Consider the following 24,789-nt stretch of genomic DNA (forward strand, 5'->3'; position numbering starts at 1 on the left):
GAGGAAATAGACCACATTGATAACATGAAATAACTGTAATAGTGTGATTCTAGGTATGGGAGGAAGCAACAAGGGAAAATGTCTCCTGGATCATAATTACATAGAGGATCCAGAGGCTCTTTAATTATCAATAGGGCCTAATCCAAAAACTAGCACCTGGAGTGGCATATCAAGAATTCTCCCCTGACCTGGGATGAGCCTCCCAGCGCTGTGGGACAAAATTTGATCCTGAAATGTCTCCCAAATATTGGTCAAAATCCTGACCAAGAGGAGAGGATCTGAGAAATAGAATATTTCCTGACACATCAGTCATTAGCAACTGCAGCCCTCCAACGTGAGCCGGTGAGCCCTGACGAAACTCAGGATACGAGAATATAGAATACAGGCCCCGGATAGCTGAGGTACATATCAAATGAATGATTTCACTGAGCCCAGACTCTTGCATCTTCCCATACATAGAAAAGTGCTAAATTCCTTAACTTGAGATGCTGCCTCCCAGCTTGAAGCCCTCAAAATTCCCATCAAATAGATCATAACTCTCAACTTTTAGGCTGAGAATATTTTTTTAAGGCTACAGGTGTAAAGGAGACACTTTCCAGAGAGGAACAAAAAAAAAAAAAAAACAACGTTTGGAACACTGGCACCCATGGTGGACACTCCCGGAAAGCTCCATCTGACAAAGCAATTAGAAGGGCCGTCACCCCTTTTTCCACAAGACTGTGGAATGGACATTGACAGTAGGGAATTGTAACAGGGAAGAGCCAAATCTGACTACACGTTGGATCTGTTTCTTTTACTTTAACCTTTGCCTTCAGCTGCTTTTGTTCACTAAAAGGATACTGTCTGTACATAATGGCCTGCCTCGGGGAACCCTGTCCCTCTATCTGAATGTTAAACCAAAGTGCCTTTTTTCAGGGAAACATATGGACTCTGTCCACCTGTGGATGGCTACAATCAAGAAGAAATGAACACATCTCCTCCCCGAGGCTGGCCATTCCAGAGGCTATTCGCAAAACTTATGGCCGCCTTATTTTACCTCCTCATCTCCTCCCCATCTCTGTGCTATAAGAGAAACTGGCATCCAAGCCCCAATAAGATGGTTATTTTGAGACTTTACTCCACCATCTTCTCGGTCTGCTGGCTTTCCGAATAAAGTCATATTCCTTGTCTCAACACCTCATCTCCGATTTACGGCCTATCGTGCGGCAATCCGAGCAAGCTTGGACTTGGGAACATCTTTACTCAGGACACAGTGTCACAAAATGGGACATTGTTTTCTGTTTGTTTTGGGCCACACCATGTGGCTTGTGGGATCTTAGTTCCTCGACCAGAGATCGAACCCGCGCTCCCTGCAGTGGAAGCTCGGAGTCCTAACCAATGGACTACCAGGGAATTCCCATGGGACACTGTTACCTTGCAGTCATGGCCCTCACCTTTGTGAGACACAGGTAGTAGTGCAGCAGGATTGAGAACGTTGTAAAGTTTAAGATAAAGATTAGGTGGTGAAAGCAGGATTTCACAGGAAGTTAATCTAGTGATACTTGCAGTGAAATGTTGTCAATTCAGCCTTAAGAAGACTGTGGACAATGTGTGGAGTTTGCAAATAAACTTCATTTTCTAGAGTCAAATCTGACAAGGCTTCCACTAAATTTGCAGTTGTGGCTATAACCTGAAGACAACTGAGACAGGCAAAAGCAACTGAATCAAGTTGCATGCTATAACATGCAACAGGCCTATGTTTACTACCATGCTCACACAGTTCTGCGCGGCCTGATTATGCCTTTCATGCACAGATAAAGTAAAAGGTTTTGAATAACCTAAAGTTAATCTATTAAGTAGAGATCTCTTTGCTAACTTAAAAGGGCTAATATATTTTGCCTCCAGTGGAGAGCTCACCTTAAAGTTTCCGGATCAACCTGAATCTGATCATTTGGGTAACCCTAAGGCAGGCAGCTCTTACAGTGCTTGTTTTAGCCTCATAAAAGCCTGCTTATGTTTATCTTCCCAAGCAAAGGATTCAGGAACTACATCTTTAATAAGTTCATAGAGTGGAAGAGGTAACAGAAAAATTTGGAAACCAGAGCTTGCAATAACCAGTAAACGTAGAAATCCACAATGCTAGCACTTAGTTGTGAGTCTAGGAATTCCTGTATCAGCCTAATTCTCTCTGGACATAGCTGAATTCCTTCAGTGCTTAGATTACGTCCTAGGTAATGAACAGCGTCTAGAGATAATTGTAATTTTTCCTTTGTGTTCGTTCTCAGCTAACTGTTGCAGCAAATAAATGGAATCTTTTATGAATGCCTTATGGAATCTTTACAGTAGCTGAGTACAGCAGGAGGTTATCTCCATATGGTAAAATGGTTGATTTCTCAGGGAACTAGATGGTACTTAAATCTTGGTGAAGTACTTGGGAGAAAAAAGAAGGGGTCCCAGTGAACCCTTGAGGCATAAAAGTGCAGGTATATTGTTGACTGTTCCAAGTAAAGGCACATAGATATTGGCTGTTGAGTCTCCGGGATGCTGAAGAAAGGTGAACAAAGGTCTCCAACACTAAACCATTTCAAGGCAGTTGAAGCTTGTGACAGAAGGGTGGCTAGGTTTGGAACAACAGCAAAACAGGGAAAAACTATTTTGATTAACAGCTCCCAAGCCCTGGACAAATCGCCCTCCTGCCAGGTTTCCAACCAGGCAAGATTGGCATGCTGCAGGGACGAGTACAGGAATGATTACCTCCCGGGCAATTAAGTCTTCTACAATAGGTATGAGACCTTGTATGACCGCAGCCTTTAATAGTTGCTGAGGAAACCTAGGGAGAGGTTTAGCTACATCTATCTGAATCTTTATAGGTTTGCATTTTTTTATTCTTCTGATGTTAACACTGTCAGAAGTAGCCCCCAAATTTGCAGGCATCACCATCCAATTAGGGAACTTTTGTTGAACTTCCTCTTCTATATCCAGGACCGATTTTAAGGAACATAAATGATCAGGTTCAGGTTGATCAGGAAATATTAAGGTGAGATCTCCACTGGAGGCAAAATGTACTGGCCCTTTTAAGTTAGAAAAGAGATCTCTACCGAATAGATTAACTGGGGCTATATTGCATAGCAAAAAGGAATCTTGGTGGAGATAAATATTCTCTCTGAACTGTATTAGGTACTCCCACTATGGAAACATCCTCTTTACTCAGAGGGACCTGTTGTTCTTTGAGGGTGGGATTTAGAGTAGAAAGCACAGCTCTGGTTACGGATAGGGGTAGGGTGTTACAGGGTTAGGTAATTCTGTTTACAGTTAGGGTTAGGGTTTAATGTAGATTTCAAAGTGAAGTATGAGAGTGGGGTTTAAAGTAGAAAGCATAACTCCAGTATCAACTAAAATTTGGCAGTTTTTCATTATATTTTCCTCTGGGCTGTTTAAGCTAATTGCTGGTAATAGTTTACCAGAGAACCTCTGGAGTTCTGCCAACTATGGGAGAGGGTCATGGGGGGCCCTCCCTTTGAGACAGATATGAGAGCATTTGTTAAGAGTTTGCATAGGACCTTTGAGGACACCTTTTCTTCCAGTGTCCTCACTGATTACAAATGAAACATCAACTTTGGGTCATTGAATTGATCATGGACCCCTAGGAGGTTGTAATGGGGGAGGCCCAGGTGTTATTTTGTGTCTCTTGCCTTAGAGCTGTTGTAACTGTAAGGCTATGAGCTTGGTGGATTTCTGTTTCTGATCTGGCTCCAGGGTCCTTTCAAAATGCTCAGCTATAGTCACGAGTTCAGTCAGGCCTACAGCCTCCCACCCTCTTTTCTGCCCTTTTATCAATCCACTAATCTCAGAAGATAATCCATTTACAAAAAGGGCAGTTAAAGCAGGCTGAGTGGCCTTTTTATTCCTTGGAACACCAACTGCTGTAAAAAGAGAGCTTCCAAACTGGCTCTAAAGTCTTCCACAGATTCACCCGTCTTTTGTTTGTATGAGTGAATAATAGACCAATCATTATTAGGCCAATTAATAATAGACCAAGTGTGAGCAGCGAAGATTTTAGGAATAGCTTATAAAAGGTCAGTTGTTATTCTGCAAGCCTTTTCAGGTTGAGGATCTTGAAGATCATCCTAGGGATTATGTCATTTTGCTTCCCGCATCCATTCTGGGGCTTCCCCCAGTCCTACCAACACGGGTACAAGCGGATAAATACCTAGCAGTTTAGGGACATACACCCTGACAGTGACTCTAAATTCTTCAATAACTGTTGGGGGGTCCTCCCTAGGTTTAGAGAATTCTTTGACTATAGCTCTCAGCTCAGTCTTTGACCAAGGGGTAAAGGACACCTGAGGGGGCTCACCTGCAACCTCAGGTAGTTTTACTTTAAATGGCAATTGTTAAATATTCTCTTTGGAATAGAAAACTATTGCAGACAGAAAATGAGTAAAACAAGAGTACTCAGGTGAAAAAGGAAGGGGGACGGTAGGAGTTAAATCTGCAGTCACATCTGTCCTATGGTCTTTTGTTTCAGGTAACTTTTGTCTCTTTAATTTTTCATTAGCTTTTTGTTCTACGTCTCTAAACGAAGCTATTTTGGAATCTTGAAACCTTCCGTAAACTTTTACATACCAGTTAAAGCAGACATCTCATTCTCCCTGTCCAATTTGTGAACCCTTGCTCTCTAGTGTTTTCCTTAAATGAACAATCTTGTCTAACTGGAACATGCCCCACAATGACCACTGTAATTCTAGATCAATATTAGTATAATTTTGCCATCTTTCTAAATATCTACAACCTCCAGGACCATAGTTCTTAAATATAAAATAAGCAGGTGTGCCAGAAGCTGGCATTCTCAACTCTTTGGTGATAAAGTATATCATTTCCTTAGCTAGCCTTTGTCAACCCAAAATAACACACAAAAAGGGGCCAGAGGGGAAGATGGTGGAATAGTAAGACGGGGAGATCACCTTCCTCCGCACAGATACACCAGAAATACATCTACACGTGCAACAACTCCTACAGAACACCTACTGAATGCTGGCAGAAGACCTCAGACCTCCCAAAAGACAAGAAACTCCCCACGTACCTGGGTAGGGCAAAAGAAAAAAAAAAAAAAACAGAGACAAAAGAATAAGAACGGGACCTGCACCAGTGGGAGGGAGCTGTGAAGGAGGAAAGGTTTCCACACACTAGGAAGCCCCGTCGCGGGCGGAGACTGCGGGGGGGCGGAGGGGGGAGCTTCGGGGCCGCGGAGGAGAGCACAGCAACAGGGGTGCGGAGGGCAAGGTGGCGAGATTCCCGCACAGAGGATCGGTGCTGACCGGCACTCACCAGCTCGAGAGGCTTGTCTGCTCACCCGCCGGGGCGGGCGGGGCTGCGAGCTGAGGCTTGGGCTTTGGTCAGAGCGCAGGTTGGCTGCGTGCACACAGCCTGAAGGGGTTAGCTCACCACGGCTAGCCGGGAGGGACTCCGGGAAAAGGTCTGGAGCTGCCGAAGAGGCAAGAGACTTTTTCTTCCCTCTTTGTTTCCTGGTGCGTGAGGAGAGGGGATTAAGAGCGCTGCTTAAAGGAACTCCAGAGACGGGCGCGAGCCGTGGCTAAAAGTGCGGACCCCAGAGACGGGCGGGAGACGCTAAGGCTGCTGCTGCCGCCACCAAGGGGCCTGTGTGCGAGCACAGGTCACTATCCACACCCCTCTTCCGGGGAGCCTGTGCAGCCCGCCACTGCCAGATTCCCGGGATCCAGGGACAACTTCCCCAGGAGAACGCACGGCGGGCTTCAGGCTGGTGCAACGTCATGCCGGCCTCTGGCCCCGCAGGCTCGCCCCGCACTCCGCGCCCCTCCCTCCCCTCGACCTGAGTGAGCCAGATCCCCCGAATCAGCGGCTCCTTTAACCCCGCCCTGTCTGAGCAAAAAACAGACGCCCTCCAGTGACCTACACGCAGAGGCGAGGCCCAATCCAAAGCTGAACCCCTGGGAGCTGTGAGAACAAAGAAGAGAAAGGGAAATTTCTCCCAGCAGCCTCAGAAGCAGCGGATTAAAGCTCCACAATCAATTTGATGTACCCTGCATCTGTGGAATGCATGAATAGACAACGAATCATCCCAAATTGAGGAGGTGGACTTTGAGAGCAAGATTTATGATTTTTTTCCCCTTTTCCTCTTTTTGTGAATGTGTATGTGTATGCTTCTGTGTGAGATTTTGTCTGTATAGCTTTGCTTCCACCATTTGTCCTAGGATTCTATCTGTCCGTTTTTTTTGTGTCTTTTTGTTTTTGTTGTGTTTTTAATTTTTTTTCTTAATAATTAATTTTAATAACTTTATTTTATTTTACTTTATCTTCTTTCTTTCCTTCTTTCTTTCTTTCTTTCTTTTTTTCTTTCCTTCCTTCCTTCCTTTCTTCCTTACTTCGCTCCTTTAGACAACAAATCATCCCAAAATTCAGGAGGTGGACTTTGAGAGCAATATTTATGATTTTTTCCCCTTTTCCTCTTTTTGTGAATGTGTATGTGTATGCTTCTATGTGAGATTTTGTCTATATAGCTTTGCTTCCACCATTTTTCCTAAGGTTCTATCCGTCCATTTTTTTCTAAATTGTTTTTCTTAATAATTATTTTTTAATTTAATAACTTTATTATATTTTACTTTATCTTATTTTACTTTATCTTCTTTCTTTCTTTCTTTTTTCCTTCCTTCCTTCCTTCCTTCCTCGCACCATCCCTCCCTCCCTCCTTTCTTTCTTTCCTTCTTTCCTTCTTTTCTTTTCTTCCTTCCTTCTTTCCTTCCTTCCTCCTTCCTTCCTTCCTTCCTTCCTTTCTTTCTTTCTTTCCTTCTTTCTTCTACTAAATCTTTCTCTCTACTTTTTCTCCCTTTTATTCTGAGCCGTGTGGATGAAAGGCTCTTGGTGCTGCAGCCAGGAGTCAGTGCTGTGACTCTGAGGTGGGAGAGCCAACTTCAGGACACTGGCCAACAAGATACCTCCCAGCTCCACATAATATCAAACGGCGAAAATCTCCCAGAGATCTCCATCTCAACACCAGCACCCAGCTTCACTCAACGACCAGCAAGCTACAGTGCTGGACACCCTATGCCAAACAACTAGCAAGACAGGAACACAACCCCACCCATTAGCAGAGACGCTGCTTAAAATCATAATAAGTCCACAGACACCCCAAAACACACCACCAGACGTGGACTTGCCCACCAGAAAGACAAGATCCAGCCTCATTCACCAGAACACAGGCACTAGTCCCCTCCACCAGGAAGCCTACACAACCCACTGAACCAACCTTAGCCACTGGGGACAGACATCAAAAACAACGGGAACTACGAACCTGCAGCCTGCAAAAAGGAGACCCCAAACACAGTAAGATAAGCAAAATGAGAAAAAAGAAAAACACACAGCAGATGAAGGAGCAAGATAAAAATGCACCAGACCTAACAAATGAAGAGGAAATAGGCAGTCTACCTGAAAAAGAATTCAGAATAATGATAGTAAAGATGATCCAAAATCTTGGAAATACAATAGACAAAATGCAAGAAACATTTAACAAGGACCTAGAAGAACTAAAGATGAAACAAACAATGATGAACAACACAATAAATGAAATGAAAAATACTCTAGATGGGATCAATAGCAGAATAACTGAGGCAGAAGAACGGATAAGTGACCTGGAAGATAAAACAGTGGAAATAACTACTGGAGAGCCGAATAAAGAAAAAAGAATGAAAAGAACTGAGGACAGTCTCAGAGACCTCTGGAACAACATTAAACGCACCAACATTCGAATTATAGGGGTTCCAGAAGAAGAAGAGAAAAAGAAAGTGACTGAGAAAATATTTGAAGAGATTATAGTTGAAAACGTCCCTAATATGGGAAAGAAAATAGTTAATCAAGTGCAGGAAGCACAGAGAGTCCCATACAGGATAAATCCAAGGAGAAACACACCAAGACACATATTAATCAAACTGTCAAAAATTAAATACAAAGAAAAAAATATTAAAAGCAGCAAGGGAAAACCAACAAATAACACACAAGGGAATCCCCATAAGGTTAACAGCTGATCTTTCAGCAGAAACTCTGCAAGCCAGTAGAGACTGGCAGGACATACTGAAAGTGATGAAGGAGAAAAACCTGCAACCAAGATTACTCTACCCAGCAAGGATCTCATTCAGATTTGATGGAGAAATTAAAACCTTTACAGCCAAGCAAAAGATTAGAGAGTTCAGCACCACAAAACCAGCTTTACAACAAATGCTAAAGGAACCTCTCTAGGCAAGAAACACAAGAGAAGGAAAAGACCTAAAATAACGAACCCAAAACAATTTAGAAAATGGGAATAGGAACATACATATCAATAATTACCTTAAATGTAAATGGAATACAAAAGAAAGTTGGCAGAAGGAAAGAAATAATAATGATCAGATCAGAAATAAGCAAAAAAGAAATGAAGGAAATGATGACAAACATAAATAAAACTAAAAGCTGGTTCTTTGAGAAGATAAACAAAATTGATAAAACATTAGCCAGACTCATCAAGAAAAAAAGGGAGAAGATTCAAATCAATAGAATTAGAAATGAAAAAGGAGAAGTAACAACGGACACTGCAGAAATACAAAAGATCATGAGAGATTACTACAAGCAACTCTATGCCAATAAAATGGACAACCTGGAAGAAATGGACAAATTCTTAGAAATGCACAACCTCCCAAGACTGAATCAGGAAGAAATAGAAAATATGAACAGACCAATCACAAGCACTGAAATTGAAACTGTGATGAAAAATCTTCCAACAAACAAAAGCCCAGGACCAGATGGCTTCACAGGCGAATTCTATCAAACATTTAGAGAAGAGCTAACACCTATCTTTCTCAAACTCTTCCAAAATATAGCAGAGGGAGGAACACTCCCAAATTCATTCTATGAGGCCACCATCACCTTGATACCAAAACCAGACAAGGATGTCACAAAGAAAGAAAAGTACAGGCCAATATCACTGATGAACATAGATGTAAAAATCCTCAACAAAATACTAGAAACAAAATCCAACAGCACATTAAAACGATCATACACCATGATCAAGTGGGGTTTATTCCAGGAATGCAAGGATTCTTCAATATATGCAAATCAGTCAATGGGATACACCATATTAACAAATTGAAGGAGAAAAACCATATGATCATCTCAACAGATGCAGAGAAAGCTTTTGACAAAATTCAACACCCATTTAGGATAAAAACCCTGCAGAAAGTAGGCATAGAGGGAGCTTTCCTCAACATAATAAAGGCCATATATGACAAACCCACAGCCAACATCATCCTCAATGGTGAAAAACTGAAAGCATTTCCACTAAGACCAGGAACAAGACAAGGTTGCCCACTCTCACCACTCTTATTCAATATAGTTTTGGAAGTTTTACCCACAGTGATCAGAGAAGAAAAGGAAATAAAAGGAATCTAAATAGGAAAAAAAAAAGTAAAGCTCTCACTGTTTGTAGATGACATGATACTATACATAGAGAATCCTAAAGATGCTACCAGAAAACTACTAGAGCTAATCAATGAATTTGGTAAAGCTGCAGGATACAAAATTAATGCACAAAAATCTCTGGCATTCCTATACACTAATGATGAAAAATCTGAAAGTGAAATCAAGAAAACACTCCCATTTACCATTGCAACAAGGAAAACTTCAGGTGACAATGGCGGCTCATTGGCTAAACTGCGGAATTTTCTATTAGCTATTTCTATTTTCTATTTCTTGTTGCTGGCCAGGAAGGAAGTCTTCCCTCCTCCAGCTGGGGTAGTAAGGTGGTTGCACTTCCTCTTTGGGGTCAGTAAATGACCTCCTCCTGTTGGGGTAATTGATGATGAGTTACACGGCATGAGAGCTCCCTACCGGGAGGCCTTCCAGACTCCAATTCTAGTTGAGGTTTCCTTTTGTTAACATTCACAGCATGTTTTATTGGCAGGAGGATTCACAATGAGGGAGAAAAGGCCACAAGACTCACCAGAAAGAAGGCTCAGAAATTCTTGGGTGGGTCCAAGGGAGGCTGTAGGGTCAGCTGGTGGCTACAATGATCACATGGTTCCCTCTGATGGGTTTGCAGCTCGACCTGGAATAGTGAATAAAAGGGTCAGTTCATCCTATCAGAGAAACATGAAACTGAGATAAGCTTCCCACTGATAGAAGCATCTTGAGCCTTCAGAAAGAACAGAGAACATGTCTAAAGGGTTTGGGAACATCAGAGCCATATCTCCTCAGAGTGGGACTCCCAAGGCTCTCCAGGTCCCAGTCCCTGACTCTCCCTCAGTGACAAAGCCTCCCCACCTCTGTCCTTGTCAGCTCAGTGATCCCTAGAGGTCCTGCCTATCCCTGAGGATTTAGGTTTCCACGGAGACAGGTTGGTTGAGACCTAATGATACAGTTGACCAGCCTGATATGCAAAAGTTCCCACCACCCTGGGGCAGTTGGGCTCAGGGACACATGGCTCTGGACCCCATGTGGAGGGTGTCCTTGCACATCAGCTGTGCCACAGAAGAGCAAGTAACGCCTGTAGCTGTCCAACAGATTCTCAGGGGGTTTTCCTGGGAGAGCCCTTGGTCATCTGACCTCCTATCCAGGAAGCCCCATGACTTTCTGACTGCTGCCTGTCACGCCAACAACACACCTGTGAAGGTTTTGCTCTGCATGGCAATCTGTCCACCAGCCCCCACCCCCTTCTAGGGACCCAGATGCTAGGACCACACAAATGCTGAAGTAGTGTCCACCTGCCAAAGGTACAGACACCTCTGTAGCCATCTGCATGATTTCTACTGGGAATCAACAACATTTATGGGGATTCTCTGGCCCTAAAGAACAGGATAGGAGCAATGCAATGATTCACAATTACCAGGGTCAATGCACATATACAAGGGCCCATAGCCCCAGATGCCCCACTCACAATTCACATGAGTGTCCCATACGTACCCACCAATGCCCAAATATTCTTGCTTCATACAAACATACATCCAAACACGCACATCAGTGGTACGCTGGTAAGTGCTTGATAAAAAGCTCTCTGAGAAAGATGGGAAAGACTTCACTTACGGTATCTACATGGTATAAATATTCCCAGCATGACCAATTTAAAGCTACCCACCTGACATCACTAAACACAGAGCTGGGAAGAGATATGCACCATTGACTATCCCAAGATAGTATGAACCAGTTCCAGCACATGCCATACCTTTTCCTATGAATATGTGCACAGAATCCACTTACACCCCAAGTAGAACCCTCAACTCCCACCACAGATATATAACCCAAAGGATACCACGTATACATATGTGTTTGTACACACACACACACACACATATATATATATATATCCTGAACACACACGTACATTTCTACCCTCACCCTGAATAAATACACAAACAGACCACCTCTTACTACCTAAATTTTTACAGGCGAAACCTTACTCACCCTGAATATTCACATTCCACTCTCACAACTATATATACACACACAACATGGGCCTGAAAACAAACATGTGCAACCGATATGCCATCCAGATGTACACACTGAGTACCTAAACACACAGGCTCACCAAGTCCACAACTGTCTCATGTGCAATCCCAAAAAAGACCCATATGCAATCCCACAGCCCTGGAATACATATACTCCAGGATTCCTGCACACACACGTAACCTACACGGTCTACTGGTTTCCAAACACACAAACTAAACTCTCACATCCCGCAGAATACATACCCCACAAGCCCCAGGAACTCAAAAACACACACAGACACAAATAACCTATACTTATCAAATACAGCTGACCCTTGAACAGCTTGGGGGTTAGGGCCAACCCTCCATGCAGTGGCTCTGTGTCCATGGATCCTATAGTAGGCCTGTAGTATTTACTGAAAAAGAAATCCACTATAAGTAGACCCGTGGGGTTCAAACCTGTGTTGTTCAAGGGTCAACTGTACATATAAGTCCAGCTCACTAATACTGACAACACACATACAAGCAACACCACTAAATTCTTCAGGCATTACATTTCAAAATAGACACATAGAGGACTCTAAGCCTCCTGATATACTCACAAATCACAAATACACACACCCACAAACTCCTCATGAGTATACACCCCAAATGCTCAGACACACTCAAAACAGAAAAACACCGACAACTTCTGCAGTCTTACTAATACACATACACAATTCTCACACACCTATGGACACACACATGCAAATATTCCTAACCCCTGAACATATGGATCCCCTCCCAAACACTATACATTATGCTACCTCTCCAGAATACAAGCTCCCCACCACCACCCCAGCATATAAACTGTATATGTGTGTGTGTGTGTATATATATTTCTACCCTCACCCTGAATATATAGACAGACCACCTCTTACGCCTACCAAACACATGTATAAACACCCTAGCATTCTCCAAAGAAATACACTTTGAGTACTCCTAACAACTCCATACCTTATGAACAAACTTTGATAATGCATGCACCTGATGATGGACACACACACGGATTAGAATACACAAGTAAGATACATGGAAATATCTCCAGCAAACCATTTAGGAAACAACTTCCATATATCAACTTATCCCTAGCTATAAGGAGCCAGCTCACACATATACAAGTACTAACAAATACCGGTACCACATATTTCTAATACATATAAATGCAATTGTCCATCTTCCCTGTAGAAACATAGAACCCCACCTCTCTATCAGATACACATATACTCACTTCCCAAAATACATAAGCCTAAGAGGCTCCTACTGAAAATTACAAGTGCACAGCCTCAGCAAATATTCCTCCAAGTGGCCATGAGCCTTGAATACTCACACAAACTCATTTAACACACAACTCTCCACAAGTCCCAAATAGCACCACAATTACCCAGTACACTACAAATATGCGATAATATCACCCTGTACGCCCTTTCTTCCAAATACACATACAGTACCACACTACTGGCATATACATAACCCCACATTCCCAACCTCTCACACACAATTAACTCTGCCATCTTGCAGAATACAGAATCATACAAACACAACATACCTACATATACAACATCCACCAGTCCCATAAAATAGTCACAGACTTGCCCTCTACACATCCAAATATACATAGACAGCTCCTGAAAATGCACACACACAAACACCCCATAACCATACAACATGCCCTGAATACACAAATGATCAGCCTACATTCCCCAAATATACAAAATAAACAGACTGGACACCCAAAGTAATATACACCACGACTTTTCCTGACATTGTCCTTATGCATAGGCAGATAATCCTTCCAAACGCACCGTTAGACACACACAAATCCCCAAATTCATGGGAGAAAAGAACACATGTAAACATACTCCCCAAACACCAAATTACAAACACCTAACCACCAACTCCTTGAGTATGCCTGCGTCACATCTCAACACCCTCCAAATACAACACTCACTCTTACACACTCTCACAAAAACACAGGCATGACCTCCCTTCAAAGACAAATATCCACAGACAAAACCAACCCGCACATTTGACTACATATCAGATTCCCACCAACCAAGTAAATATGTACAGACCCCATCTATGCTTGCAAATCAATCATGATTTGACATCAGACTACAAATACATGTTTATGAGCACATTCAGCAAAGCTGCTCCCATCACTGACAAAAGAATGCAGTTTGAACATAAGTGTTGATTGATGTTTTTATGATAAGAAGGAAGACACTAGTGAAACTATGAGTGTGTTCCCTCGATCTTCACTCATTTTCCAATCACCTGAGCTACACCTCTGGAAGCAGATGCGGGTTTTCAACTCGCAAGAACTTCCCTCTAGCTTTTGTACTCTTCACAACGCGCAGACTAGAACGGCAGCTGTTTAATAGCTCGCACACACGATTTACCCCCCACTGTAGGCCCCGCAGTCACTGAACCCTTCATGCAGCCGGCTCCCCAGCGGTGCCAATAACCCTGGGGTAAACACCTCAAGGGAATCGAGCGCTATGGGGGCGTGAATCCACATTGTGGCGAGTCTCCTTACACGGACAAGGGCACAAATAACCCACAGAGTGAACAACAGCGCAGAGCGGTGACACCTGAGGGGTGAAAATTCCCCGTACCGCTTACCTCAGAATCCCTATAATTGACTCGAGAGGCCGCCATGACAGCCCGCTCCCGCGCCGGACGGCCGTTGGGGCCCCACCGTCCGCGCTCGCGCATGCGCTCCTGTCTTACGGAGCAAACTGCCCCAACAGACGCTGGGAGCCGTTGGAGGACGGCGGTCCGCGTGCCCGAGAGCCCCGCGCCCAGTGGGCGTGCGCAGGCGTACAGGCGCGGGGCGCGTGGGCATCTGCTCCAGGCGGTCTCTGCAGCAGAGGAGAGAAATGGAGGGTCGGGCAACGCTGCGGAACTTGACTGGCGACGCTCCTCGCCGGGAACTTTCGTGACGGTCTCTTCAAACCAGCTCTTGTGAGATGTGCACTCGTGATTTTTATATTGCACACGTGAAACCCATGCACTTAGCTACAAAGAGTTCTGGAGAGCTCCGCTGTAAGCACAGTAGCCTCAAATTGGGGCAAGTGCTTTCATGCCCTTTGGACTGCAGTTCCTTGGTTCTTGTTTATGCCTTTCAAAAAACAATAGGTCCTTTTTCCTAGCAAGCCTGAAGTTTCTGTTCAAGAACAATTCTAGGGCTTCCCTGGTGGCGCAGTGGTTGAGAGTCCGCCTGCCGATGCAGGGGACACGGGTTCGTGCCCCAGTCCGGGAAGATCCCACATGCCGCGGAGCGGCTGGGCCCGTGAGCCATGGCCACTGAGCCTGCGCGTCCGGAGCCTGTGCTCCGCAACGGGAGAGACCACAACAGTGAGAGGCCCGCGTACCGCAAAAAAAAAAAAAAAAAAAAAAAAAGAACAATTCTAGGAAAGAATTTCAGACCTGGGAAACACTCTTAAGATACTGCCTCCTGACTCCGTTCCTAGAGTTTTTCCAACACATTTACTCTTCTAGAATATTTTCTCTCAGTGTATTTAATACATGGAGGTTGTTCAATAAATCTTGATAAACAGGTGTGTCCTTTGTACGGTTTTGGGTTTTTTTATTAATAATTTTGAGAAAGAGTTGACCATCTGGGCCAATTTCAACACAGCAGGTAGTATGGGAACAATTTTACTTTCCCTCCCTCCTTTTTTATAATATCTTGCAGAATTCCGCTCTTCTATAAAAATAGATTGCCTTCGTTTTTAGTTGCATGATGTATCTCTGGGAAGATTTTAATGAAAGAGATAACACTGGTTTCCTCCGGGAAAGAGGATTGGGTTGACAGGGGAAAGAGGTGGGAGGAGGACTCGCCACTGCATATTCCGTTTTGCACAATTTAATTTTGAACCATGAGAAGGTGTTACTCGCTTAAAATATTATACTAAAATCATTTAAAAGGTAAAAGACTAAATCTTTAACAACCATGGAATACTATGAGAAAGACATTTAGTGAATTCTGGTCTTGGACATGGGGACTGCATGACAGTTTTTTGCTGGACGGGGGCTTTCCAGCACAAAGCGTCATTAGTAAGGCTGGTCCTGCTGGATGTTGGTTGGAGCACAAGGACCACTTCGTTAGGAGTGATGTACATACAGCAGTCAAAGACACTGCATCTGCTGAGACAATCCTAATTTCAAATACTCAGTTCCACGTGGCCATTATTTATGTTTATCAGACTAACACTTGGGTATTTTGTTCAGAAAGTCTAGTCTCTGTTGAAGTAAGTCAAGAGCCAGGTAGGAAGCAGAGTGTGTTGAGGGACACAAAACTAGGTTGATGGATAAAGACGTGAAAGGAAGGGACTGTCATGTCCAACATCGGTGCCATGAATCAAAAAAAGTTTATCAACTGCCTAAAGAGGCACACGCCAATTGTGTTGCCACTGTGGGAGATGGAAGGAACTTCCGGTTCTTGCCTACCTCCCAGAGCCCTCGTGGAATGTCCCCCCACCGCACCCCACCGCGACCCACGTGCCCTCTGCCCCTCCCCCACTGCAGAACGTTTCAGCCCACATTCTACTGTTTAAATTTAAACGTGGCTCTCCTTTACTTGGATCCTGAGCAACTGCTGAAGCAGGTCGCTCTCTGGGTCCTGGTCGTGACTTTTCTCATTGAGGCTACCAGGCAGCAGTAGTCCGTGCCCAAGCCTGCAGGATGGCTTCAGAAGGAGGTAAGCCTATAGGTTGGGGGTGTGTTTTCAGAGACCCTGCCGTCTCTCACATCCTTCGGGTTCACATGTGACACTTCACTGTGGGCACATAGTTGGACTGAAGTAGAGGGAGAAGAGAGCACTGGACACACAAGGACATTTCACCTGGGGAGACTGGGGAGCCCGAAGAAACCTGAGACTGCACTGGGGAGGAGGGGTCATTGGAGGTAGATCAAGAGGAATTGCCCTGGCTATGGAGAAAGGATGGCAGCAGACAGGTTGATCCTTTCTAGAGCGGAGACAAGCCACTCTGAAACGTGTGTGTAAGGATGTGTGTGATGTCCTGGTGATGACACAGGGAGGGTCATGAGGAAAGCCTAGACCTGTACTATGTTCCTGAGGTACCTGAAGCTTGCCTCACCATATCTTTCAAAGGGATTTGAACAGGAGCCTACTATATCTCAGGGGGCCCTGGGGAGAGATGGTCTTGGTGAGAAAACTATTCAATGGGGCTGTGTGTGGCCACACCTGCAGTGAAGTGTCCTCTCTGAGAGCGAGGTAGGAGGTTACTCTAACTGCCGCAGCCCACACCTCGTCCATTCCTCCCAGCCCAGAGCTCACTTCTCAGTTCAGGTAACTGTTGCCTTGGATTCAACAGGGGATGGGCAACCGTGTAAGTTCAGCCAAGAGAGGGCTCAGGTTCCTGAGTTGCTCTGAATTGTTCTTCCATTTGTGGAATCGCAGTACTTCAGACCTACTTCATCTTGTCCAGTATCTCATGGTGGACCCTCAGGCTGCCTTGAGAGGAAGAGTTTGTTCATATTTCATGTCACTCCTTCATGGACAGGGAACAGATGTGGAGTGGGGTTGTTTCGGGTGGAATGTCTATGAAGGCTGCTTCCTCTTTTAAAGGGGAAAGGAGTGTACCCCAGGATCAGGAAGACGATCTTCTGTGTTACTATTAAACGTCCTATGACACCTATTCTGGTTAATTAGGTGCACCGTGGTGTGTACCTTGTTCTCCTGAACAGGGATGTGTTTCAGACAACTTGGTCACCATGGCACCTGGCTTATGCTTGCTTCTCAGATTGTCTCTCCGTTATTGGGAGCTGGAAGAGGAAGGACCACAGGCGGTCTATACTCCCACGACCAATGTAACATAACAATTCCCTGGCCCTTGTTTAATCCTCTGCAGCCATCACTGGCTGTGAAATGACAGAGTCTAAGGGACACGTGCCTACTTCTCAGACCCCCCCCCCCCACCTCCTAGGAACAGAACTCCTGAGTGATGACAGTGACTCTGGGCCCTGGGAAGGGGGTGGCAGGACCTGGCCCATGTTACGTACCTGCTGTGGGTTGTTCTGAGATGCAGGTGCATTCTGGGCCAGTGTTATGGGTTTGTATCAGGATTCCATTAGAGGGATATTTTCCAGCATTGTGTTTTGTTTTGCGAGGCTGGAAAAGAAAGAGGGGATTTATACTGAGCGTGAGGAAAAGGAGGACTGAGGAGGAGGTGGGGCCCTAATATTTTACACAGTGCCTTTGGGTGCCTAGAACTTACCTTGCAGGAGGTCCCTACTTGCTAGTACGCCGGCTGAGGGGCATTTCTCACAGAGCGGATGTCCACACAGTTCCAGGTCTTGGGAGACAGCCCGTGAGGCTTAGCTGCCAGGGGGCGCCTTAGGGAGGCTCTCCAAGTGAGTGCTTGCTGAGGCAATTTCTTCTCGGCAGGCAGGGGTCAGGGGCCTTGGTGGATGGGCACGGGGTCACTGGTGCAATAATTCTCAACTGGAGGTCAGGGCATGAAAAGCACTTGAAGACATTTGCACGCTGCAGTTTCCCTCGTCCAAGTGTCTCTCACCTGTGGAGATTTACTCTCTGATGCCGCAGAGAGCCTCTGTCCCACTTGCCCATTCTCCTCCTCCATTCACTCCTTTCCTTTGCCTCAACAGCATCTCCAGTGCTGGGAACGGATGTCGTCATGAACCTTGGTGCCTCCTTGTCTGATTCCATGGCAGTGCTCTATCCTCCACCCATTCCTGGCGCCCAGCACCGGCCACCCTGGGGGCAGCACCTGCCACCTGCCATCACCCCAGCATTCCCTCCTGGCAGCAGCCAGCTGCTGCCAGCTTTCCCCACGATGCCTTTGGTGGCTAATGGTGGCTGTGGACCCAGTGCCCCTGGGGCTTGCAACCTCACTGTGCAAGTCAGGTCACAAGGGAGGCCAGTGGAGGCGCCCCAGACTCAGACCTTTATCGTAACTCGGGGCCCCCTCACCTGGAGCGCTCCAGGGGCCCTCAGCGGGACTACTGCATGTCCTCCACCAGTATTCTTAGCATCCCCTGCGATGGAGACCATTGTGACTGCTCCAGCTGTTGGAGTTACTCAGGCTGGCAAGGGAGGCTGGACCCCAGGCTTTCCTCCTCAAGCTCCACCACCAGCTGCCCAGCTGGTCCCCATCATTCGCCCAGTGAACTCTGGGCCTTGGCCACATGGCACTTCCAGGGAGGGCAGCCTGGCCACCAACCAGCCCTACGCCTCGCAGGGTGACTGCTCTAACCCCCAGAGCGTGTACAGTAACTTCCGACGTTGGCAGCGCCTCAAGCCACTGGCGCGGAGACACCTTCCCCAGAGTCCTGATGCAGAAGCTCTGTCCTGCTTTCTCATGTGAGTGAACGCTCAGGGGGTCATAAGCTTATTGGAGCTTTTAGATAAAGAGGAACTGGGGATGGACTCGCAGGTTAGGTTTCTAGGGATACTGGAAGCAAGGTCTGAGGGCGATGTCCATGCTATGAGAAGGCACATTGTCGGTCATATGGGTGAGCCTGCCAGGCCATGACATCATGACTGAAATGTGCCTTATCTCAACTGACCCCACCACCCTGAGAGTCTAGCCAACTTGCTCTTCCATGATTCTCACGGTAATATGGACTGCAGACTTGAAGTCAGAGAGGGTCGTGCTGTAAGGTGAGGAGTCAAGGAGTGGATGCCGCACTCTCCTGTGGTGCCGTCTCCTTTCATACAGGACTTGAGTGTACGTGGCCGGGGGAGGTCACTTCGGAGGAGGGGGAGGAGTGCAGGGCCCAGGCGAGTGCTTAATGCACGCCTCGACTTGGTTGTTGTGGAGAATTCCACTAGGAACAGGGTGATGGTAGAGCTCTCCTAAGGGTGTGGGCTCTCTCCCACCAGAGCTGTGAGCCTGGCAGGCATTTCCATCCTAAACCTCCGGTCCCTCGTAAAAAGGGGACAGTCACACTTCACTCAGAGGACCGGGCAGAAGACTCCTTGGGCTAATCTATGGAGTGTTAGCAGATGGCCTGGCACATGCCACGCCTCATTGATGATAGTGATTTTCCTTATGAAAAGGCAGCCTTGAAGAGGAAAAGAGCTCCCCAAGGCACAGTGTCCCAGCTGTAGCCTGGGAGTGGATGGTCATCTCGAGTGAGTGTGAGGCGGTGACAGCAGTAGCCGGGAAGGCTTGTCTTTGCCCTCCCAGACACCTGCCTCTCACCCTCCTGTTGCTCAGTCATGCTGCATTGAGTGATGTGTGGTCCACATTGGCGGGTGGGGTCAGGCAGGTGGGGGCTGGGCTGGGCACGGAGACTGACGCCAAGGTCTTACAGCCCAGTGCTTCGATCCCTGGCCCGCCTGAAGCCCAGCATGACGCTGGAGTGGGGACTGTGCAGGGCCGTGCAGGAATGGCAGCGCATAAGCAACGTTGACCGGATGATCTACTACAAGATAGCGGAAAAGTGAGTCAGCGTCCTGGGCCCAGGGGCTGCATGGAGGGTGAGGCGAGTGGGTGAGGGCAGGGTCTGGCTGTGGGAGTGCTCATCAGAGAGGACAAAGGAGAAGGGCTGTCACTCAGAACAGGGGCCCCGCAGCCCAGAGGCCCTACTGTCCTCCAGAAACCCCTCCCTCACCTTGACAGTTTGGGTCTTCTGTCCTTCCTCCACCAGGAGCTCTGCCCTCCCCTGATTTTGACCTACCTTGCCTTGACATGAAGGTCTCAGGATGGGGCAGGGTGACGCTGTGAGTCCAGTTGGGGTCCAACTCTGGCCATATGGGCTGAGCCGGGGAAAGAGCTCCACCCGCCAGCCTGCTGCTTCCTTAGTGGTGGGTGGCTGGCGGCCACTGACATAGATTTGGGACCCCCTCTCCTCATGAAAAGTGGCCTGAGTGGGTACACTGGCATCCCTGAAGAGGCTGGGGAAGCCACCTGTCGTCAGCCCAAGAGTCTCTGGCCCTTCCGTTGTTTGCTCCGTGGTAATCCCCTTGGTTTAAGAAAGAAAAGCAAACCAACGAGCGCCTCTCAGAGGAAAGGAAGGCCTCTCCTCTGAGCTCAGCACCCACATCGTCCAGCCTCTCCTGGGCCCTGTCTCCAGGTCTATGTTCCAGGACTCTCAGTCCCAGCCCAGGGTCCTGGATTCGGGCAAGGACCTCTGTGGGGAACACATGCCTGTTCCAGCCTCTGGCTGTCAGCCCTTCATGTGGTTCTGGATGGGGACGGGGGGCATGACGAGGGTGCCCCCTGGGTCAGCCACGTGTCCCGTTGACCTGGTTCAATTCAGCGACCTGGGTCTAGGCTGTTGAATGTCCTCCAGTGCTGGTGAGGCAGGAAGGGTCCCAGATCTTGTCTCAGTTCCAGGAGCAGCTCTCTGCTGTGGACAGCACCTCACAGGGCCTTGACAGCCCCAAGGCACATCCTCTCCCAATCCCTCATTCTTGGCTGCCTTTGTTGGGCTCCAGAACCCAGGCCTTTTTCTCAGGGTGGCCTGTGCCTCCGTCACCCCCCGGTTCATGGAATTTGAGGCCGAGGATGAGATGCAGATTCAGAAGTGGCAGTGGATGCAGTGCGCGCAGGACCTGCCTCCTCCAGCCCCACCGAAGCTGGATCCTCGGGGGCCCCCAGCCCCGAAAGTGGGCCTTCAGCCAGGCACCCAGGTTCCCACTGGAGTTGAAGGCACAGGTAACAGGGGCCTAGGGTTGGCCACTGTCCCCACGTGGATCCTTTTCCTTCAAGACAGGGGCATTGGTCTTTCAACCAAAACAGCCACTGAGGCAGGGGGTGGGGGCGTGGGGTCTCAGCTGCCCTCTGTCACTGCTGGGTATTGACTTGGTCAGTTTTGTAACTCCTCTCACACCTCCCTGTCAAAGGACCCCACACAAGGTCTGCCTAGGAAGTGGGCTTGATGGCGAGACCCCTAGAAAATTGGAGGTTCCCCACTTCCTTACTTGTGACTCTCTTAGATGCCCCCCTTACCTCCCCTCTCCAATAGTGCATGAGGCTTCAGGTGGTCCTGACCCCCCCACACCCACATCAATTTCCCCCAAACAATGCCCTCACCAACGTGTGCTCAGTGGTCAGGAGGTGGACTGGGAGTCCCTCACCTTCCTTCCCTTCCTCCCGCTCTGCCTCAGCATGTGCTCCCAGGATGTCCGGCCCCAGGGCCCAGCCCTCCCGCCCAAAGCCACACAGCTCCCAGCAGCCCCCGGAGCCCAAGGCATCCAAGGAGATTCCCCCCGAGGCTGTGAGGGAGTATATGGACATCATGGATGCACTGGTGGGGCCCGTCCACTCAGCCACAGGCGAGTCAGATGTGGAAGGTGGAGAGGACGGAAATGAGCTGAAGCAGGAAGAGGACGGCATCTACTCGGACCCGGGCCTCTTGAGCTACATTGACAAGCTGTGTTCCCAGGAGGACTTTGTCACCAAGGTAGGCTAGGCCTGGAGCCTGGGGTCTACAAGATGCCAGGGCATGGAACACTCAGCACCCAAGATCTGGGTTCTGCTCAGGCCGTTGGGACTTAAGCTCAGCTCCTTGATCCTGAGCCTGGTATTAGGGGAGGTTTACGCAGATGTATGTGTGTACGTGTTTGTGTCTGTCAGTGTGTATGCTTTTGTGTGTCTGTGTATGTGCCTCTGTATATGTGCTCTTTTGTGTGTGACTGTGTATGTGCGTGTGTGTGTGTGCATGTGTCTCTCTGTGTGTGTGTGTGTGTGTGTGTGTGTGTGTGTGTGTGTGCTGAGCATCCCCGCCTTGTGGAGGAGAGTGGGATGGATCTCTACTTTTCACTTTCCCTTCGGGTCTTCTTGTCTCACAGGCCACTCCTGGCCAAGGATGCTCACAGCCTCTTCTTTCTGTCCGAGGTGGAGGCAGTCATTCACCCTCGATTCCTGGCAGAATTGCTTTCCCCAGATGCACAGCTGGATCTTGGCCCTAGCGGAGGAGCTGGAGCAGGAGGCAGGGCTCACGCCGGAAGAAGTGAGCCAGGGGAGGGAGAGGAACACTCAGGGAGCCAGGGGACCCCACGGGAGGGGGACCCCAGGTGATCCAGGGGACAGGGGAACCCAGATGACCCAGGGGAGCCAGAGGAGGGAGGGATCCCCGGTAGAACACGGGAGACAAGGGACACCCAGAAAGACCAGGGCACGGAGGGACCCCAGTGAACAGGGGAGAGGTAGGGCCCCAGAAGTGGAGGGCCACCTGGCGCTGTCCATCCCTCCCTTTCCTGGGAGGCCTGGCATGGGGAAGGGCCCGTTTTGGGGTGGGTGCAGTGCAGGGTGAAAGGAAGGAGAGGAGGTGAGCCGGAGGGGAGGGAAGGGCACAAAGCTGGGAATAAGGTGCAGGAGGATGGCAGGAATGCCACAGTGTCTGTATTTGGATTCGAGTCCTGGGGTCCCCCATCCCCTCCTTCCCCCAAGGGCCATTGTCCCACTGCCCAGGGCTCCTCCTCTCACGCGTGTGTGTGGAGCCAACACTGTCCTCCTCCCTCCTACCAGCTGGTGCAGAAACGACTCCTGGCCTTGAAAGAGGACGAGGGTGTGGGGGCAGCCCCGAGTCACGGTGCACCCGGAATGCGCTCAAGTCCTTCTGAGCCCGACGCCGGCCAAGGTGCCCAGAGGCACGACCAAGACCCCCATCCAGGGGTCAGTGATGAAGCCTGCCCACCAGAGATTGATTCTGAGGCTCCTCATAGGCTCATCCAAACAGACACTGGCCTGTGCAGGCCCAAAGCCTTTGTTCCCTCTCGAGGACGTCAGGAGGTCTCTCCATTCCGGGCCGGACCGCCCTCCCCTCCCCAGGGTCAAAGGCGCACTGCCCCTCTACGGGGACCCAGGGACGCGTCTGTTCTCAGAGAGGCCTCTCCTGTTCGGGAGGCCCGAGGGCCCAGGGACGGGTCCGGTGAGGACGAGGAGGAGCTCCCCAGCCTGGCCTTCCTGTTCGGCTCTCTGCAGAGCCTGCTGCCTGGCTGGGTGTCCCAGAGTCCTGCCCATGCCTCAGGCCTGGCCTCCCCTGGAGGTTGGACGGCCCGGAGTGCTCCCCACGCCCCCTCCCGTCAGAGAAGAGGCCTCAGCCCAGCTCCACCAGCCGCTCTCAAGTCGAGGAAGCGGGCTCTGTGTGGACGCCCAGCCAGTGCTGAGAAGCTGCCCATCCCTGGGGCTGGCCTCGGGGTGTCTGGGAGGCCAGCCTTGGCTCTGGGGCCGGCTCGCCCCTCACAGCCGAGAAAGAGAAAGCGTGACCCGTGTGTCACAGAGAAGACTAGGAAGAGGAGAAGAAACACTGCAGGCAGTAGGGAACAGCTGGGCCGGCCCTCCAGGGCGAGGCCCCAGGGCGACCCCCGGGGGAGCCTAGGGGCTTCTCGTCATCCCAGTGCTGACCCTGGATGATGTGGGGGGAAGGGAGGGAGGGCAGGACCACCAGGGTGGGGTGGGGGTATGGGATTGTGGGGGGTTAGGGAGGTGGGGGAGGTGGGTGTGGCCAGGTGTGGGTGGGAGCAGGACCTTTGGAGTGACGTATATCAATTGTGAATAAAGATCGTCTTGGTGGGAAATGCTTTCAGGCCACTGTCATCTTGTTCGTGTTGCGCTGCTCCACAGAGAGTGATCCAGAGAGGAAGGAAGGATGAGGGAGGTCACAGGAGCTCTGGATCTACAGGTGGCCAAACCTTTCCTCCACATAGACAAGGACTCCTCAGGCTGCCCCTGGGAACGCACAGCTCTCACTTTCCCCAGGGACCCCCTCATCATCCCCTTCTCTAAAGCCTGCTTGGCTAGGGGCCTTCTGGGGCCTCTGTACCATCTTCTGCATCCCTGAACCTTCTGGGGAGGCAGAGCTGCTTTTGTGCCTTTCAGCCCTCTGGACACTCACCAGTTTCTAGGATGTAGCCCGGAGACAGCCCTTGTCATTATGGAGCTTCTCTCTGCTTCCGTGAAGTGGCCAGGCGATGGCGCTGGGATGACCCTCCGCTCATCCAGGGTTTCTTGTGTGGGTGGAGTGACCAGAGAGGAAAAGTCTTGGCTATGGGGACAGGACTGTCTGCCTCGTCGTAGCGGGAGCATCCTCTAGTCCCACTGGGATTATTGCAATGTGCAGAGTGGTGGAGGCAGCTACCTCTTAATCCCAATGAGGATGCAACAAGGGGAATGGGTGCGGGGAAATTCATGGGGCACCCGTGAAAGGTGTGTATAAGGGTAATGACAGTTGGGCCCCTTTGTGGAACTTGTGGGATTTCTGTGCAGCAGCATCTCGTTCAACTGAGGGAGGAGGACCCACCTGGCTGTGGCTGTGGAGACTGGCCTCAGGGGCCTATGGGTGT

General features: G+C 48.7%; 2 protein-coding genes across 2 annotated transcripts in view; one reads left to right on the top strand and one right to left on the bottom strand.

Annotated features, from left to right (window-relative positions):
* Window positions 1–14,211, bottom strand: part of FAM240B (family with sequence similarity 240 member B) — an 82,733-nt gene extending 68,522 nt beyond the window's left edge. Inside the window, exons 1-2 of the mRNA XM_067742445.1 lie at window positions 14,130–14,211; window positions 9,986–10,090 (exon numbers count right to left, since the gene is read on the bottom strand). The gene's annotated coding sequence lies outside the window, so the exon portion shown is untranslated. The remainder of the gene's footprint in view (window positions 1–9,985; window positions 10,091–14,129) is intronic.
* A 1,982-nt stretch (window positions 14,212–16,193) lies between these two features.
* On the top strand, window positions 16,194–23,860 carry LOC137228371 (NUT family member 2G-like). Its single transcript, XM_067745483.1, is given in 8 exon segments — window positions 16,194–16,209; window positions 18,141–18,855; window positions 19,812–19,940; window positions 20,958–21,124; window positions 21,610–21,905; window positions 22,340–22,401; window positions 22,403–22,454; window positions 22,973–23,860. Coding segments are annotated over 8 exon segments (2,325 nt in total).
* Window positions 23,861–24,789: the final 929 nt, after the last annotated feature.

This window comes from Pseudorca crassidens, chromosome 7 (genome assembly GCF_039906515.1).
Source record: "Pseudorca crassidens isolate mPseCra1 chromosome 7, mPseCra1.hap1, whole genome shotgun sequence".
Taxonomy (NCBI): Eukaryota; Metazoa; Chordata; class Mammalia; order Artiodactyla; family Delphinidae; genus Pseudorca; species Pseudorca crassidens.